A 15,813-nucleotide genomic window follows, 5' to 3' on the forward strand; every position below is an offset into this window, starting at 1 on the left:
GGCATGTGGCTATCAGTCACATAGACAATGTCCCAAGCTTCTGGCCTTCTGGTTAGATTCCTCCCCACAGTTACCTAGCAACAGCAAGATAACAAGATCACTATAAGAGGGGCTGCTTGGCCCCTCCTCACTCTCTTTAAACTTTCTTATTCTCTAGCTCCCCTTCTCTCTCTTTTTTCCTTCCACCTCTCACTTTTTAAGCTTTTACCTCTCTCTAAGCCTTCACCTTTCTTACTCTCTAACTCTTTTTCTCTCTTTTCCTTCTCCCCTCTCTCCTCTTGGCCATGGCCAATCTCTCTCTCTCTCTCTCTCTCTCTCTCTCTCTCTCTCTCTCTCTCTCTCTCTCTCTCTCTCTCTCTCTCTCTCTCTCCTCTCTTTCCCCATGCCTTTCTACAATAAAGTTGTAAAACTATAGATTGTCTCTGTTCATCAAGGCCTGGACTACAGACACTCACCTGTGTGGGAACCATCCAATCCCCCTTTTCCCTCTGCCCTCTTCCCTTTTCTCTGGGGCCTAGTGCCACCCCAGGGCCCCTATTCTGTTCTCAGCTCCTCCGCCATATCCAGTGTGGGATGCTGGAGACTGAGAACCTGGAACCTGGAGCTGTCCCTTGTCCACCCCCACCATGTGGGGTCAGTGGCTTCACACAGCCAGATGCCCACCTGGGGCTGCATAGAAAGTGTCCAGCAGTCCTCCCGCATCTGCCCGCCCAGAGCACATGAACTCTGGCCAGACATGGGCTCTCTTCCTTTCACCTCTTCCCCTACACCCACAGCCCCAAAGTATATGTCTGTGGAATCATCCCTCATAGTCTAGTTCCATGCATCACACTACAAATGTATATCTAGGTGGAGGGAGACAGATCCCCACTAGAAAACTAGGTATGCATTTCAGAAGTGCAGTGTATTATGTGGCTGAATCATTCTTCACTTTTAATGAAGCTATTAGATGACAAAAGATTATAGAGATTGATATATTAGAATATTGTAGGTATTCAATTAAAAAACAAAATTTTGAAGGTTAAATTTTGTATGGAAAATGACATTACAAGTATTGTTTCTCCCTCCAACATCTTCCTTGACAGGTGGATGTCAGAGTCGGCTCGGTGGCTGATTGTGACCAACAAACCCCAGAAGGGCTTAAAGGAACTTAGAAAAGTTGCACACATGAATGGAATGAAGAATTCTGGAAATACCCTAACCATGGAGGTAAGCATAATGCGTGATGGTTATGACATAAGGAAATACAAGCTTCACATGTGTATGAGTTAGTGTCCAAGATGCACTATGCTGTCATTAAGAACACTGCATGTGAGAGTTTCATTCTAATGAGACTGAAAGCACTGATGTTTTAGCTCCTTTGCTTCTTGAATTCAGTTTGCAAAATTCTTCTGCAGAGGATTTCATTCACAAAGTAACTGTTTTAGTGGAATGTTAGTGATATATGCTATTGTGCTACATTTAATACACTTAGATATATATTGTCATTTTATCCTTTCATTAATTCCACAGTACCCTACAGGGCGTAAGAGGAACATAGGATGATGGTGGGATTAAACTGACTGTTTTCTTCTTCCCAACAAATGCTCCACTACTTTTTCTCTCTCTGTGTCTTTTATTTTTTGGTGAACTAATACGATACATTAAGATTTCTTAAAGGATCTATTTATAGGAGCATTGGACAATATAGAAGAGGCTACATTATTTAAAAAAAAACCCTCTCCCCCATCTAGAACAATCATTAATCATCCATCATATCTCAAGATGATAGAACTTTATTCACTGAATTTTGGGCATGTCTAGTGCAGATAACCACAGCTGTTGAGAGTGCAATGGTCATGTCATGCCTTGAATACAGCATTACATATCACACTGTACCTAACTTTAGACCTTATATTGTGTTAGAACTCTCTTTCTTTATGGTTCCTGATTTTTTGAAATAGTGCTGTAGACATCTAGTTTAAGACTTACTCATTTAATAATTATTTAATTTAATAATCACTTATCTTCTGAAGAAGAAGCTTTTAGTAACTTTCTTTGACTGTTGAAAGAAGCTTCTCTGATCAAAGCTGAAAACAGCATTAATATGTGATTAATACATGAACATGAACAAAATCATTAGAAGACACTTAAACTGGCACACAATGTCAATATAGATAAAAAGGTGAATTAGCTCTACTGCTAGGGCCCAAGAGTCCATTGTTGAATAAAATGATGTAGACTATTGACTAGCATCAGCCTGCATAGCAACTTTCAGTGCAGTGAGACTAACCAGCAGAGAATAAGATTCCAGGTTAGTTCTAGCTTGGTATTTATATGTCCAGCAACCAGAAGTTGTAGTATATTCAGCATTTGGCTCTTATCATTCTTTCTATTTGGAAGCCAGTCAAGATAGAGTGAGTCAGGTAGTACTGATCCAGGCTCTAAGAACAGCAGAGGTCTTATGATGAGTAGCAGAGCAAGAGGCACTTGTACAAAGACACTGCCAATAAGACAAAAAGGCCACCAACAGATTGGAAAAGGACCTTTACCAATCTTAAATCTGATAAAGGACTAATATCCATATATATAAAGAACTCAAGAAGATGGACTCCAGAAAATCAAATAACCCCATTCAAAATGGGGTGCAGAGCTAAACAAAAACTCTGAACTGAGGGATACCAAATGGCTGAGAAGCACCTGAAAAAAATGTTCAACATCCTTAATCATCAGAGAAATGCAAATCAAAAGAACCTTGAGATTCCACCTCACACCAGTCAGAATGGCTAAGATCAAAAATTCAGGTGACAGCAGATGCTGGCGAGAATGTGGAGAAAGAGGAACACTCCTCCATTGCTGGTGGAATTTCAAGCTGGTACAACCATTCTGGAAATCAGTCTGGAGGTTCCTCAGAAAATTGGGCATAGTACTAATGGAAGATCCAGCAATACCTCTCCTGGGCATATACCCAGAAGTAGTTCCAACTGGTAATAAGGACACATGCTCCACTATGTTCATAGCAACCTTATTTATAATAGCCAGAAGCTGGAAAGAACCCAGATGTCCTTCAACAGAGGAATGGGTACAGAAAATGTGGTAAAATACACAATGGAGTAGTACTCAGCTATTAAAAACAATGAATTTATGAAATTCTTAGGCAAATGGATGGATCTGGAGGATATCATCCTGAGTGAGGTAACCCAATAACAAAAGAACACACATGATATGTACTCACTGATAAGTGGATATTAGTTCAGAAAGTTGGAATAACCAAGATACAATTTGCAAAACACATGAAAATCAAGAAGAAGGAAGACCAAAGTGTGGATAATTCATCCCTTCTTAGAACGGGGAACAAAATACCCATGGAAGGAGTTACAAAGTTTGGAGCTGAGACAGAAGGAAGGACCATCCAGAGACTGCCCCACTTGGGGATCCACCCCATAAACAGCCACCAAACCCAGACACTATTGCATGTGCCAGCAAGATTTTGCTCACAGGACCCTGATATGGCTCTCTCTTGTGAAGCTATGCCAGTGCCTGGCAAATACAGAAGTGGATGCTCACAGTCATCTATTAGATGAAATACAGGGCCCCCAATGGAGGAGCTAGAGAAAGTACCCAAGGAGCTGAAGGGGTCTGCAATCCTATAGGAGGAACAACAATATGAACTAACCAGTACCCCCAGAGCTCGTGTCTCTAGCTGCATATGTAGCAGAAGATGGCCTAGTCAACCATCATTGGAGGGAGAGGCCCTTGGTCTTGCAAAGATTATATGCCTCAGTAGAGGGGAATGCCAGAGCCAGGAAGCAGGAGTGGGTGAGTCGGGGAGCAGGGTGGGGGGAGGGATAGCACTTGAAATGTAAATGAAGAAAATATCTAATAAAAATTGTTTTTGAAAAAAAAAAAGGAAACACAATCTCTGAAAACTGTGTGAAAAGAGGCTTCCCATTTAAAAAAAGAGGCACTTGCACATGTTTGATAATTAGTACTAATTGCAAATTTTAAGGATCTTTCATCACTGGCTGATGTTCTGCCAGACAGGCCTACAAGAACTTATTTATATTAAGTTAGTCTGTGGGAATGACAGCATGGTTATCTTCATCAGTAAAATTGACGAGAAATGACCACCTTAAAGGAAGACAACATTGTTCCCTGTGTTTGAGTCCTAAGGCACATAAGAAGAGGCAGCTAGCTGAGAATAATGTTCATTTTTCTCTTCTTCTTCCTCTTGCATGCATACACAATGCAACTATCTTCCATCTCAAATTCCTTTAAGGTGACCTTTCTACCTGAAATTACTATACAACTGATGTATGTGCCAAAATAATCTTTTTCGTGTTTAAAAACGTTTTTGTAAGACTATCTTATCACACCAGCAGGAACACTAGTAAAAAAAAATGGCATCGAAGATGAGGTCTTTGTCATGGTAAAACTCATATGCACTCTTGGTGCCTTTGTACTCATTGAGGGAAGAATCTAGAAATATTAGAAACTCTGTAGTGAAAAGCCCTTGAATATTGTAAGTGTAGCTCAAGGAGCCATTCCAGTGCTTCTTGGGAAATGAGAATGATGAAAGAAGCACAGGAAGTGCAAGTAGAAACCATGAATTTCTGAATGGCCCACTGGCCCTTGACCTCAGATCATGGGAATTCATGTTCCAGGAAAGCAGTTTTCCAGGAAATTGTTTTCATGGTGGGTAATAAATTAAAGGGCCAGACTCCACTTTGAGCTGCTGACAGAACGTGGTGTGTGACCACATAATACTGGCTTTGCAAACATGAAATGAAGATAGAGTGAGTCAGGGAGTGAGTACAGATCCAGGCTCTAAGAGTAGCAGAGGCCTTAGGATGTGGGGCATGGCAGGAGGCACTTGCAGCATTCCCTCAGAGAGCACTGCATAAAGCTGTGAAGTGGAATATTCTGTGCTGCAATGGAGATTCCTCGATGTTGTAGAGATCAGAACCACAGGATTCTGTGGCAGAACATTGCACACATGAAGTATAGTTGTCTCAAGATAAAAGTTATATGTGCTCAAAACAATATAGCTAGAAAAGCTGACTACCAAATACTTTAGAACCAGGACATTCTGTTTTGAACCACAGACTGAAAACATAAAACTTGTACTGAGAAGTCTTATGTCATCTTGACACACATAATACAGGTATTTAAAGTAAGGAAACCTTACTTGGGAAAATTGCTCAATAAGACCCTGCTTTGAGGCATTTTCCTTTTCTTTCCTTTTTTGCTTGTTTGTTTTTTGTTGTTATTTTTTCAATTTTCATTATTTTACTTATTGACATGCCAGTCATTGTCAAGTCTCCTTGTCTTCCTCCCACATTTCTTCATCCCATTGTTCCTCTCCCTTGCCTCTGAAAGGGTGCTCCCCTGCCACCAGCCTCCCCATCTTCCCTGTGGCCTCAAGTCTCTGCAGGATTAAGCAAAACTTTTCCCACTAAAGCCTGACCAGGCAGGCTGCTGTTATATTTGTGCCAGGGGCGTCAGACTGGCCCTTGTATGATCCTTGTAGGTGGGTCAGTCTCTGGGAGCTTCCTGGCATCTGAGTAAGTTGAGACTGCTGGTCTTCCTGTGGGGTCACTCTCCCCTTCAGCTTCTTCAATCCTTCCCCTAATTAAACCATAATTCAACTCTGACTTAATCCCAATGGTTGGGTGTAAGTATCTGTTGCTGTTTCAGTCAGCTGCTGTTAGGGCCTCTCAGAGGACAGCTATGCCAAGCTCTCATCTGTAAGTACATCATAGAATTAGTAATAGCGTCAGGCCTTGGTGCCCTCCCATAAGATGGATCCCAAGTTGGGCCAGTCATTTGACTGCCTTTCCTTCAGTCTCTTTTCCATTTTTGTCCCTGCAGTTCTTTTAGACAGGAACAGTTCAGGGTCAGATGTTTTGACTGTGGTTTGGTAACACTGTCCCTCTGCTTGTGGCCCTGTCTACTGGAGGTGGACTCTAGAGTTCCCTCTCCCCATTGTTGGGAATTTTTACTAAGGTCATGCCCATTGAGTCCTTAGAGTCTCTCCCCTCCCGGGTCTCTGTTACTTCTAGAGGATCCCCACACATCCCACTCCCAGGGCTACTTATTCCAATTCATTCTCTTGGCCCTCTGAGCTCCTTCCCACCAAACCTGGTGCTGTTTCCCTTTCCTCCTTCCCTTTTCCCACCCAGGTCCCTGCCTACCTTTGCCTCCCTTGATTATTTCCTTCCGCCTTCTCAGTGGAATTGAAACATCCCCAGTTGGGCCTTTCAACTTGTTACACTTCTTACTGTCTGTGGATTTTATCCTCAGTACCCTGCACTTTTAGCTAATATCCACCAATCACTGAGTACATACCATGAATGCCCTTTTGGGTCTGAGTTACCTTACTCAGGATGATATTTTCTAGTTCCATCCACTTGCCTGCAAATTCATGATGTCCTCATTTTTAATAGCTGAATAGTATCCCATTGCATGAATGAACCAAATTTTCTGTATCCATTCTTCCCTTGAGGGACATCTGGGTTGTTTCCAACTTCTGGCTATTGAAAATAAGGCTGCTATAAACATAGAGGAGCAAGTGTCCTTGGGGTATGGTGGGGCATCTTTTGGGTGTATGCCCAAGAGTGGTCTAGCTGTATCTTCAAGTAGAACTATTTCCAGTTTTCTGCGGAAACTCCAGATTGATTTCCAGAGTGGTTGTACCAGCCTGCAATCTCACCAGCAATGCAGGAGTGTTCTTCTTTCTCCACATCCTCACCAGCATGTGCTGTCACTTGAGTTTTTGATCTTAGTTATTCTGTTTGGTATGAGGTGAAATCTCAGGGTTATTTTGATTTGCATTCCTCTGATGACTAAGGACATCGAACATTTCTGTAAGTGCTTCCCAATCATTTATGGATTCTTCTGTTGTGAATTTTCTTGTTTAGCTCTGTATCCCAGTTTTTATTCAGCTTGTTTGATTTTTTTGGCGGTTACCTTCCTGCATTCTTTGCATATCTTGGATATTAGCACTCTATCAGATGTAGGGTTAGTGTCACTTTTCCCCAACATTTTCTAGTTCCACCTGGTTGCTGATTTATCCTATTGATGGTGTCTTCTGCCTTACAGAAGCTTTCCAGTTTTTTTATTAGATATTTTCTTTATATACATTTCAAATGCTATCCCTATGCCCTCCCTCCTCCCTGCTCCCCTTCCCACCCTCTCCCACTTCTTGGCCCTGGCACTCCCCTGTACTGGATCATGTCTCATTTATCAACTGTTGATCTTAGAGCCTGAGCCATTGGTGTTCTGTTCAGGAAACTTTCCCCTGTGCCAATGAGTTTGAGGCTCTTTCCCACTTACTCTTCTATTAGATTCAGTGTATCTGGTTTATGTTGAGGTCCTTGATACACTTGGACTTGGCTTTTGTGCAGAGTGGTAAATATAGATCCATTTTTATTCTCCTACATGCAAACTGCCAGTTAGACCAGCACCAGTTATTGAAGACATTTTCTTTTTTCCACTGTATGTTTTTGTCTCCTTTGTCAATAATCAAGTGTCCATAGATATGTGGGTTTACTTTTGGGTCTTAATTCTATTCCATTGATCAACCTGTCTGTTTTTGTACCAATACTGTGCGTTTTTAAATCACTATTGCTTTGTAGTACAGCTTGAGGCTAGGGATGGTGATTCCCCAGAAGTTCTTTTATTGCTGAGAATTATTTTGATTATCCTGTTTTGTTTGTTTGTTTGTTTGCTTGTTTGTTTTTTGATATGAAGTTAAGAATTGCTCTTTTCATGTCTGTGAAGAATTGTGTTGGAAATTTGATGGCAATTGCATTGAATCTGCAGATTGCTTTTGATAAGATGGCTGTTTTCACTTTGTTAACCCTACCATTCCATGAGTATGGGAGACCTTTCGATCTTCTGAGATCTTCTTTGATTTCTTTTCCTCGGGATTAGAAATTCTTGCCATGCGGATCTTTCACTTTCTTGGTCAGGGTTCCACCAAGATATTTGAGAGTATCTGTGGCTGTTGTGAATGGTGTTGTTTCCCTGATTTCTTTCTCAGCCTGTTTATCATTTGTGTAAAGGACGGTGAAAGATTTGTTTGAGTTAATTTTATATCCTGCCATTGTGCTGAAGTTGTTTATCAGCTGTAGGGATTCTCTGTTGGAATTTTGGGGGTGGGTTATGTATACTGTCATATAAGCTGCAAATAGTGATACTTTGACTTCTTCCTTTCTACTTTGTTTCCCCTTGTTCTCCTTTTGTTGTCTAATTGCTCTGTCTAGGCTTTTGAGTACTATATTAAAAAATAGGGAGATAATGGGGAACCTTGTCCTGTCCTGGATTTTAATGGGATCGCTTCTAGTTTCTCTCCTCTGAATTTGATTTGGCTCTTGTTTTGCTATATATTGCTTTTATTATGAATAGTTACCTGCAATGTTTCCTGTTCTCGCCAAGACTTTTAACATGAGGGGTGTTGTATTTTGTCAAAGACTTTTTAAATGTCTGATGGCATATGTGGTCATGTGTCTTTTTTCTTTTTTTACCTTTTAAAACATTAATTATTCCATTTGTTTACATCTCAAATAACATTTCACTCCCTGGTTAACTGTCTACCAACTCCCCATCCCATATCTGCTTTCCCTCTTCCTCTTTGTCTGTATGAATGTGCTCCCCTACCCACCCACAATCTTCTGCCCTAACAGCACCAGCATCCTTCTATGCTGGGGCATCAAACTTCCTTGAAACTATGTGCTTTCCCTCCCATTACTGTCAGGCAAGCCATCCTCTGCTACATATGTATCTGGAGCCATGGATCCCTCCAGGTACACTTCTTGGTTGGAGGTCTTGCATCTAAGAGAACTGGGTTGTCAGGCCGGCCTATGTTGTTCTTCCAATGGGGTTGCAATCAGCCTCTGCTCCTCCAGTTCTTTCTACACTTCCCCACCAGGTTCCCTGAGCTCAATTTGGTGGTTGACTCCAAGTATCCACACCTGCATTGGTCAGTTGCTTGCCAGACATCATCCACACCAGGTTCCTGTCATCAAGTGCCTCTTGACCATGGCAACTGTGTTGGGCTTGGTGTCTGCAGACATGATGGATCTCCAGATGGAGTAGTCCCCAGTTGTCCCTTCCTTCAGTCTTTGTTCCATTTTTTATTTTGGACAGGAACATTTCTAAAAAAATTGAGATGGGTGGGTGATCCTATTCCTCAACCAGGGGCTGTGCTTATGCACTGGAGGTGGTCTCAACAGGTTCTATCTCCCCCTTCTCTGCACATTTCAGCTAAAGTCATCCCAGTTGGGTCCTGGGATCCTCATATTTCCCTGGTGTATGGGACAGTCCAGTGGCTATCCCCAGTTCCTCATCCTCCCTGCTATATAATTTTGGTCGATTTCGTGATCTTTTGTACCTCTCTCACATATCCTCCAGTTCCTGATACTGCCCTTTTGTTTCCTCCCCCTTCTCTTTCCCTCCCAGGACCCCTCTTCCTCCAACTGTCCTCAATGCAGGACTGAAGCAGCCACACCCTAGTCTTCCTTCCTTCTAAAATCCATATGGTCTGTGGGTTATATCATGAGCATTGTGAGCTTTTGGGCTCATATCCACTTATCAGTGAGTACATACCATGTGTGTTCTTTTGTGTATGAGTAACCTCACTCAGTATGATATTTTCTAGTTCCATCCACTTGCTTGCAAATTTTATGAAGTCATTGTTTTTAATAGCTGCATAGTACTCCGCTGTGTAAATGTACCATATTTTCTGTATCTAGCTTTCTGTTGAGGTACATCTGGGTTGTTTCCTGGTTCTGGATATGATAAATAAGACTGCTATGAACATAGTGGAGTATGTGACCTTGTTATATGTTAGAACATTTTTTGGGGGGTTTATGCCCAATAGTGCTATATCTGGGCCTTCAGGCAGAACTATTTCCAGTTTTCTTAGGAACCACCAGACTAATTAATAAAATGGTTTTACCAGCATGCAGTCCCACCAGCAATGGAAGAATGTTCCTCTTTCTCCTCATGGCCACCAACATCTGCTGTCACCTTAATTTTTATTTTAGTCATTCTGATGGAGTGTGGTGGAATCTCAGGGTCATTTTGATATGCATTTTCCTGATGACTAAAGATGTTGAACATTTCTTTAAGTGCTCCTGAGCTATTTGAGATTCATTGGTTGAGAATTCTCTATTTAACTCTTCTGTACTCCACTTTTGAGTAGAGTGATTTGGTTCTTTGGAGTCTAACTTCTTAAGTTCTTTACATATTTTGGATATTAGCCCTCTATCTAATGTAGGGTTGGTAAATTTATTTTCCCAATCTGTGGGTTGCTGTTTTGTCCTATTGATAGTGTCTTTTGCCTTACATAGGTTTACAATTTTATGAGGTCCCATTTGTTGATTGTTCATCTTAAAGCATAAGCCATTAGTGTTCTGTTCAGAAAGTTTTCCCTGTGCCCAAGTATTCAAGGTTCTTCCCCACTTTCTAGTCTATTAGATTCAGTGTATCTGGTTTTATGTGGAGGTTCTTGATCCACTTGGATTTGAGCTTTGTACAAGGAGATAAGAATGGATCAATTTGCATTCTTCTCCATACTAACCACAAGTTGAACCAGCACCATTTGTTAAAAAAGCTATCTTTTTTCCACTGAATGGTTTTAGCTCCATGTCAAGGATCAAGTGACCATAGGTATGTGGATTCATTTCTGGGTCTTCAACTCTTCCATTGATCTACCTACCTGTCTCTGTACCAATACGATGCAGTTTTTTATCATTGCTCTATAGCATAGCTTAAGCTCAGGGATGGTGAGTTCCCAGACATTCTTCTAGTGTTGAGAATAGTTTTTGCTATCCTGTTTTTTTTTTTTTTTCTTATTCCAATTGAGTTTGAGAACTGCTCTTTCTAAGTTTATGGAGAATTGATTGGGAATTTTGATTGGGATTGCATTGAATCTGTAGATTGCTTTCAGTAATATGGCTTTTTTTATTACGTATTTTCCTCAATTACATTTCCAATGCTATCCCAAAAGTCCCCCATCACCCCCCCACTTCCCTACCCATCCATTCCATTCTTTTGGCCTTGGCATTCCCCTGTATTGGGGCATATAAAGTTTGCAAGTCCAATGGGCCTCTCTTTCCAGTGATGGCCGACTAGGCCATCTTTCGATACATATGCAGCTAGAGACAAGAGCTCCGGGGTACTGGTTAGTACATCATGTTGTTCCAACTATAGGGTTGCAGATCCCTTTAGCTCCTTGGGTACTTTCTCTAGCTTCTCCATTGGGGGCCCTGTGATCCATCCAATAGCTGACTGTGATCATCCACTTCTGTGTTTGTTTGGCCCCGGCATAGTTTCACAAGAGAGAGCTATATCTGGATCCTTTCAGCAAAATCTTGCTAGTGTATGCAATGGTGTCAGCGTTTGGAAGCTGATTATGGGATGGATCCCTGGATATGGCAGTCTCTAGATGGTCCATCATTTCATCACAGCTTCAAACTTTGTCTCTGTAACTCCTTCCATGGGTTTTTTGTTTCCACTTCTAAGAAGGGGCATACTGTCCACACTTTGGTCTTCATTCTTCCTGAGTTTCATGCGTTTAGCAAATTGTATCTTATATCTTGGGTATCCTAAGTTTTGGGCTAATATCCACTTATCAGTGAATACATATTGTGTGAGTTCCTTTGTGATTGTGTTACCTCACTCAAGATGATGCCCTCCAGGTCCATCCATTTGGCTAGGAATTTCATAAATTCATTCTTTTTAATAGCTGAGTAGTACTCCATTGTGTAAATGTACCATATTTTCTGTATCCATTCCTCTGTTGAGGGACATCTGGGTTCTTTCCAGCTTCTGGCTATTATAAATAAGGCTGCTATGAACATAGTGGAGCATGTGTCCTTCTAACCGGTTGGGACATCTTCTGGATATATGCCCAGGAGAGGTATTGCTGGATCCTCCGGTAGTACTATGTCCAATTTTCTGAGGAACCGCCAGACTGATTTCCAGAGTGGTTGTACAAGCTTGCAATCCCACCAACAATGGAGGAGTGTTCCTCTTTCTCCACATCCTCGCCAGCATCTGCTGTCACCTGAATTTTTGATCTTAGCCATTCTGACTGGTGTGAGGTGGAAATTCAGGGTTGTTTTGATTTGCATTTCCCTGATGATTAAAGATGTTGAACATTTTTTCAGGTGCTTCTCTGCCATTCGGTATTCCTCAGCTGAGAATTCTTTGTTCATTTCTGAGCCCCATTTTTTAATGGGGTTATTTGATTTTCTGGAGTCCACCTCCTTGAGTTCTTTATATATATTGGATATTAGTCCCTTATCTGATTTAGGATAGGTAAAGATCCTTTCCCAATCTGTTGGTGGTCTTTTTGTCTTATTGATGGTGTCTTTTGCCTTGCAGAAGCTTTGCTGTTTCATGAGGTCCCACTTGTCAATTCTCGATAATATAGCACAAGCCATTGCCGTTCTACTCAAGAATTTTTCCCCTGTGCCCATATCTTCAAGGCTTTTCCCCACTTTCTCCTCTATAAGTTTCAGTGTCTCTGGTTTTATGTGAAGTTCCTTGATCCACTTAGATTTGACCTTAGTACAAGGAGATAGGAATGGATCAATTCGCATTCTTCTACATGATAACAACCAGTTGTGCCAGCACCATTTGTCGAAAATGCTGTCTTTCTTCCACTGGATGGTTTTAGCTCCCTTGTCGAAGATCAAGTGACCATAGGTGTGTGGGTTCATTTCTGGGTCTTCAATTCTATTCCATTGGTCTACTTGTCTGTCACTATACCAGTACCATGCAGTTTTTTATCACAATTGCTCTGTAGTAAACCTTTAGGTCAGGCATGGTGATTCCACCAGAGGTTCTTTTATCCTTGAGAAGAGTTTTTGCTGTCCTAGGTTTTTTGTTATTCCAGATGAATTTGCAGATTGCACTTTCTAATTCATTGAAGAATTGAGTTGGAATTTTGATGGGGATTGCATTGAATCTGGAGATTGCTTTTGGCAAGATAGCCATTTTTACAATGTTGATCCTGCCAATCCATGAGCATGGGACATCTTTCCATCTTCTGAGATCTTCCATAATTTCTTTCTTCAGAGACTTGCAGTTTTTATTATACAGATCTTTCACTTCCTTAGTTAGAGTCACACCAAGATGTTTTATATTATTTGTGACTATTGAGAAGGGTGTTGTTTCCCTAATTTCTTTCTCAGCCTGTTTATTCTTTGTGTAGAGAAAGGCCATTGACTAGTTTGAGTTAATTTTATATCCAGCTACTTCACCGAAGCTGTTTATCAGGTTTAGGAGTTCTCTGGTGGAATTTTTAGGTTCACTTATATATACTATCATATCATCTGCAAAAAGTGATATTTTGACTTCATCTTTTCCAATTTGTATCCCTTTGATCTCCTTTTGTTGTCGAATTGCTCTGGCTAGGACTTCAAGTACAATGTTGAATAGGTATGGAGAAAGTGGACAGCCTTGTCTAGTCCCTGATTTTAGAGGGATTGCTTCAAGCTTCTCACCTTTTACTTTGATGTTGGCTACTGGTTTGCTGTAGATTGCTTTTATCATGTTTAGGTATGGGCCTTGAATTCCTGATCTTTCCAAGACTTTTATCATGAATGGGTGTTGGATCTTGTCAAATGCTTTTTCCGCATCTAACAAGATGATCATGTGGTTTTTGTCTTTGAGTTTGTTTATATACTGGATTACGTTGATGGATTTCCATATATTGAACCATCCCTGCATCCCTGGGATGAAACCTACTTGGTCAGGATGGATGATTGTTTTGATGTGTTCTTGCATTCGGTTAGCAAGAACTTTATTGAGGATTTTTGCATCAATATTCATAAGGGAAATTGGTCTGAAGTTCTTTATCTTTGTTGGGTCTTTTTGTGGTTTAGGTATCAGAGTAATTGTGGCTTCATAGAATGAGTTTGGTAGAGTACCTTCTGTTTCTATTTTGTGGAATAGTTTGTGAAGAACTGGGATTAGATCTTCTTTGAAGGTCTGATAGAACTCTGCACTAAACCCATCTGGTACTGGTCTTTTTTTTTGGTTGGGAGACTATTAATGACTGCTTCTATTTCTTTAGGGAATATGGGACTGTTTAGATCATTAACCTGTTCTTGATTTAACTTTGGTACCTGGTATCTGTCTAGAAACTTCTCCATTTCATCCAGGTTCTCCAGTTTTGTTGAGTGTAGCCTTCTGTAGAAGGATCTGATATTGTTTTGGATGTCTTCAGGATCTGTTGTTATGTCTCCTTTTTCATTTCTGATTTTGTTAATTAGGATGCTTTCCCTGTGCCCTCTAGTGAGTCTGGCTAAGGGTTTATCTATCTTGTTGATTTTCTCAAAGAATCAGCTCCTTGATTGGTTGATTCTTTGAATAGTTCTTCTTGTTTCCACTTGGTTGATTTCGACCCTGAGTTTGATTATTTCCTGCCATCTCCTCCTCTTGGGTGAATTTGCTTCCTTTTGTTCTAGAGCTTTTAGGTGTGTTGTCAAGCTGCTAATGTGTGCTCTCTCTAGTTTCTTTTTGGAGGCACTCAGAGCTATGAGTTTTCCTCTTAGAAATGCTTTCATTGCGTCCCATAAGTTTGGGTATGTTGTGGCTTCATTTTCATTGAACTCTAAAAAGTCCTTAATTTCTTTCTTTATTCCTTCCTCGACCAAGATATCATTGAGAAGCGTGTTGTTCAGTTTCCACGTGAATGTTGGCTTTCTATTATTTATTTTATTATTGAAGATCAGTCTTAGTCCATGGTGATCTGATAGGATGCATGGGACAATTTCAATATTTTTGTATCTGTTGAGGCCTGTTTAGTGACTAATTATGTGGTCAATTTTGGAGAAGGTACCATGAGGTGCTGAGAAGAAGGTATATCCTTTTGTTTTAGGATAGAATGTTCTGTAGATATCTGCCAGATCCATTTGATTCATAATTTCTGTTAGTTTCACTGTGCCCCTGTTTAATTTCTGTTTCCATGTTCTGTCCATTGGTGAAAGTGGTGTGTTGAAGTCTCCCACTATTATTGTGTGAGGTGAAATGTGTGCTTTGAGCTTTACTAAAGTTTCTTTAATGAATGTGGCTGCCTTTGTATTTGGAGCATAGATATTCAGAATTGATAGTTCCTCTTGGAGGATTTTACCTTTGATGAGTATGAAGTTCCCATCCCTGTCTTTTTTGATGACTTCGGTTTTGAAGTCAATCTTATCAGATATTAGAATGGCTACTCCAGCTTGTTTCTTCATACCATTTGCTTGGAAAATTGTTTTCCAGCCTTTCATTCTGAGGTAGTGTCTATCTTTTTCTCTGAGATGAGTTTCCTGTAAGCAGCAAAATGTTGGGTCTTTTTTGTGTAGCCAGTTTGTTAGTCTATGTCTTTTTTTGGGGAGTTGAGTCCATTGATATTAAGAGATATTAAGGAAAAGTAGTTGTTCCTTCCTGTTATTTTTGTCGTTAAAGTTGGCATTCTGTTCTTGTGGCTGTCTTCTGTTAGGTTCGTTGAGGGATTACCTTCTTGTTTTTTCTAGGGCTTGGTTCCCTTCCTTGTATTGTTTTTTTTTTTTTTTTCTGTTATTATTCTTTGAAGGGCTGGATTCGTGGAAAGATAATGTGTGAATTTGGTTTTGTCATGGAATCCTTTGGTTTCTCCATCTATGTTAATTGAGAGTTTGGCTGGGTATAGTAGCCTGGGCTGGAATTTGTGTTCTTTTAGTGTCTGTATAACATCTGTCCAGGATCTTCTGGCTTTCATAGTCTCTGGTGAAAAATCTGGTGTAATTCTGATAGGCTTGCCTTTATATGTTACTTGGCCTTTTTCTCTTACTGCTT

The 15,813-nt window shown here is 40.6% G+C and overlaps 1 protein-coding gene across 6 annotated transcripts in view; it reads left to right on the top strand.

Annotated features, from left to right (window-relative positions):
* Window positions 1-15,813, top strand: part of LOC110289150 (solute carrier family 22 member 27-like) — an 80,428-nt gene that overhangs the window by 37,084 nt on the left and 27,531 nt on the right. For all 6 annotated transcript variants that reach the window (XM_085834203.1, XM_085834201.1, XM_085834202.1 and 3 more), the window contains one exon: window positions 1,086-1,209. In XM_085834203.1, the coding sequence (XP_085690329.1) occupies window positions 1,086-1,209 (124 nt within the window). The remainder of the gene's footprint in view (window positions 1-1,085; window positions 1,210-15,813) is intronic.

This window comes from Mus caroli, unplaced genomic scaffold, assembly GCF_978045245.1.
Source record: "Mus caroli unplaced genomic scaffold, Mus_caroli_1 scaffold_20, whole genome shotgun sequence".
In the NCBI taxonomy this organism is placed as follows: domain Eukaryota; kingdom Metazoa; phylum Chordata; class Mammalia; order Rodentia; family Muridae; genus Mus; species Mus caroli.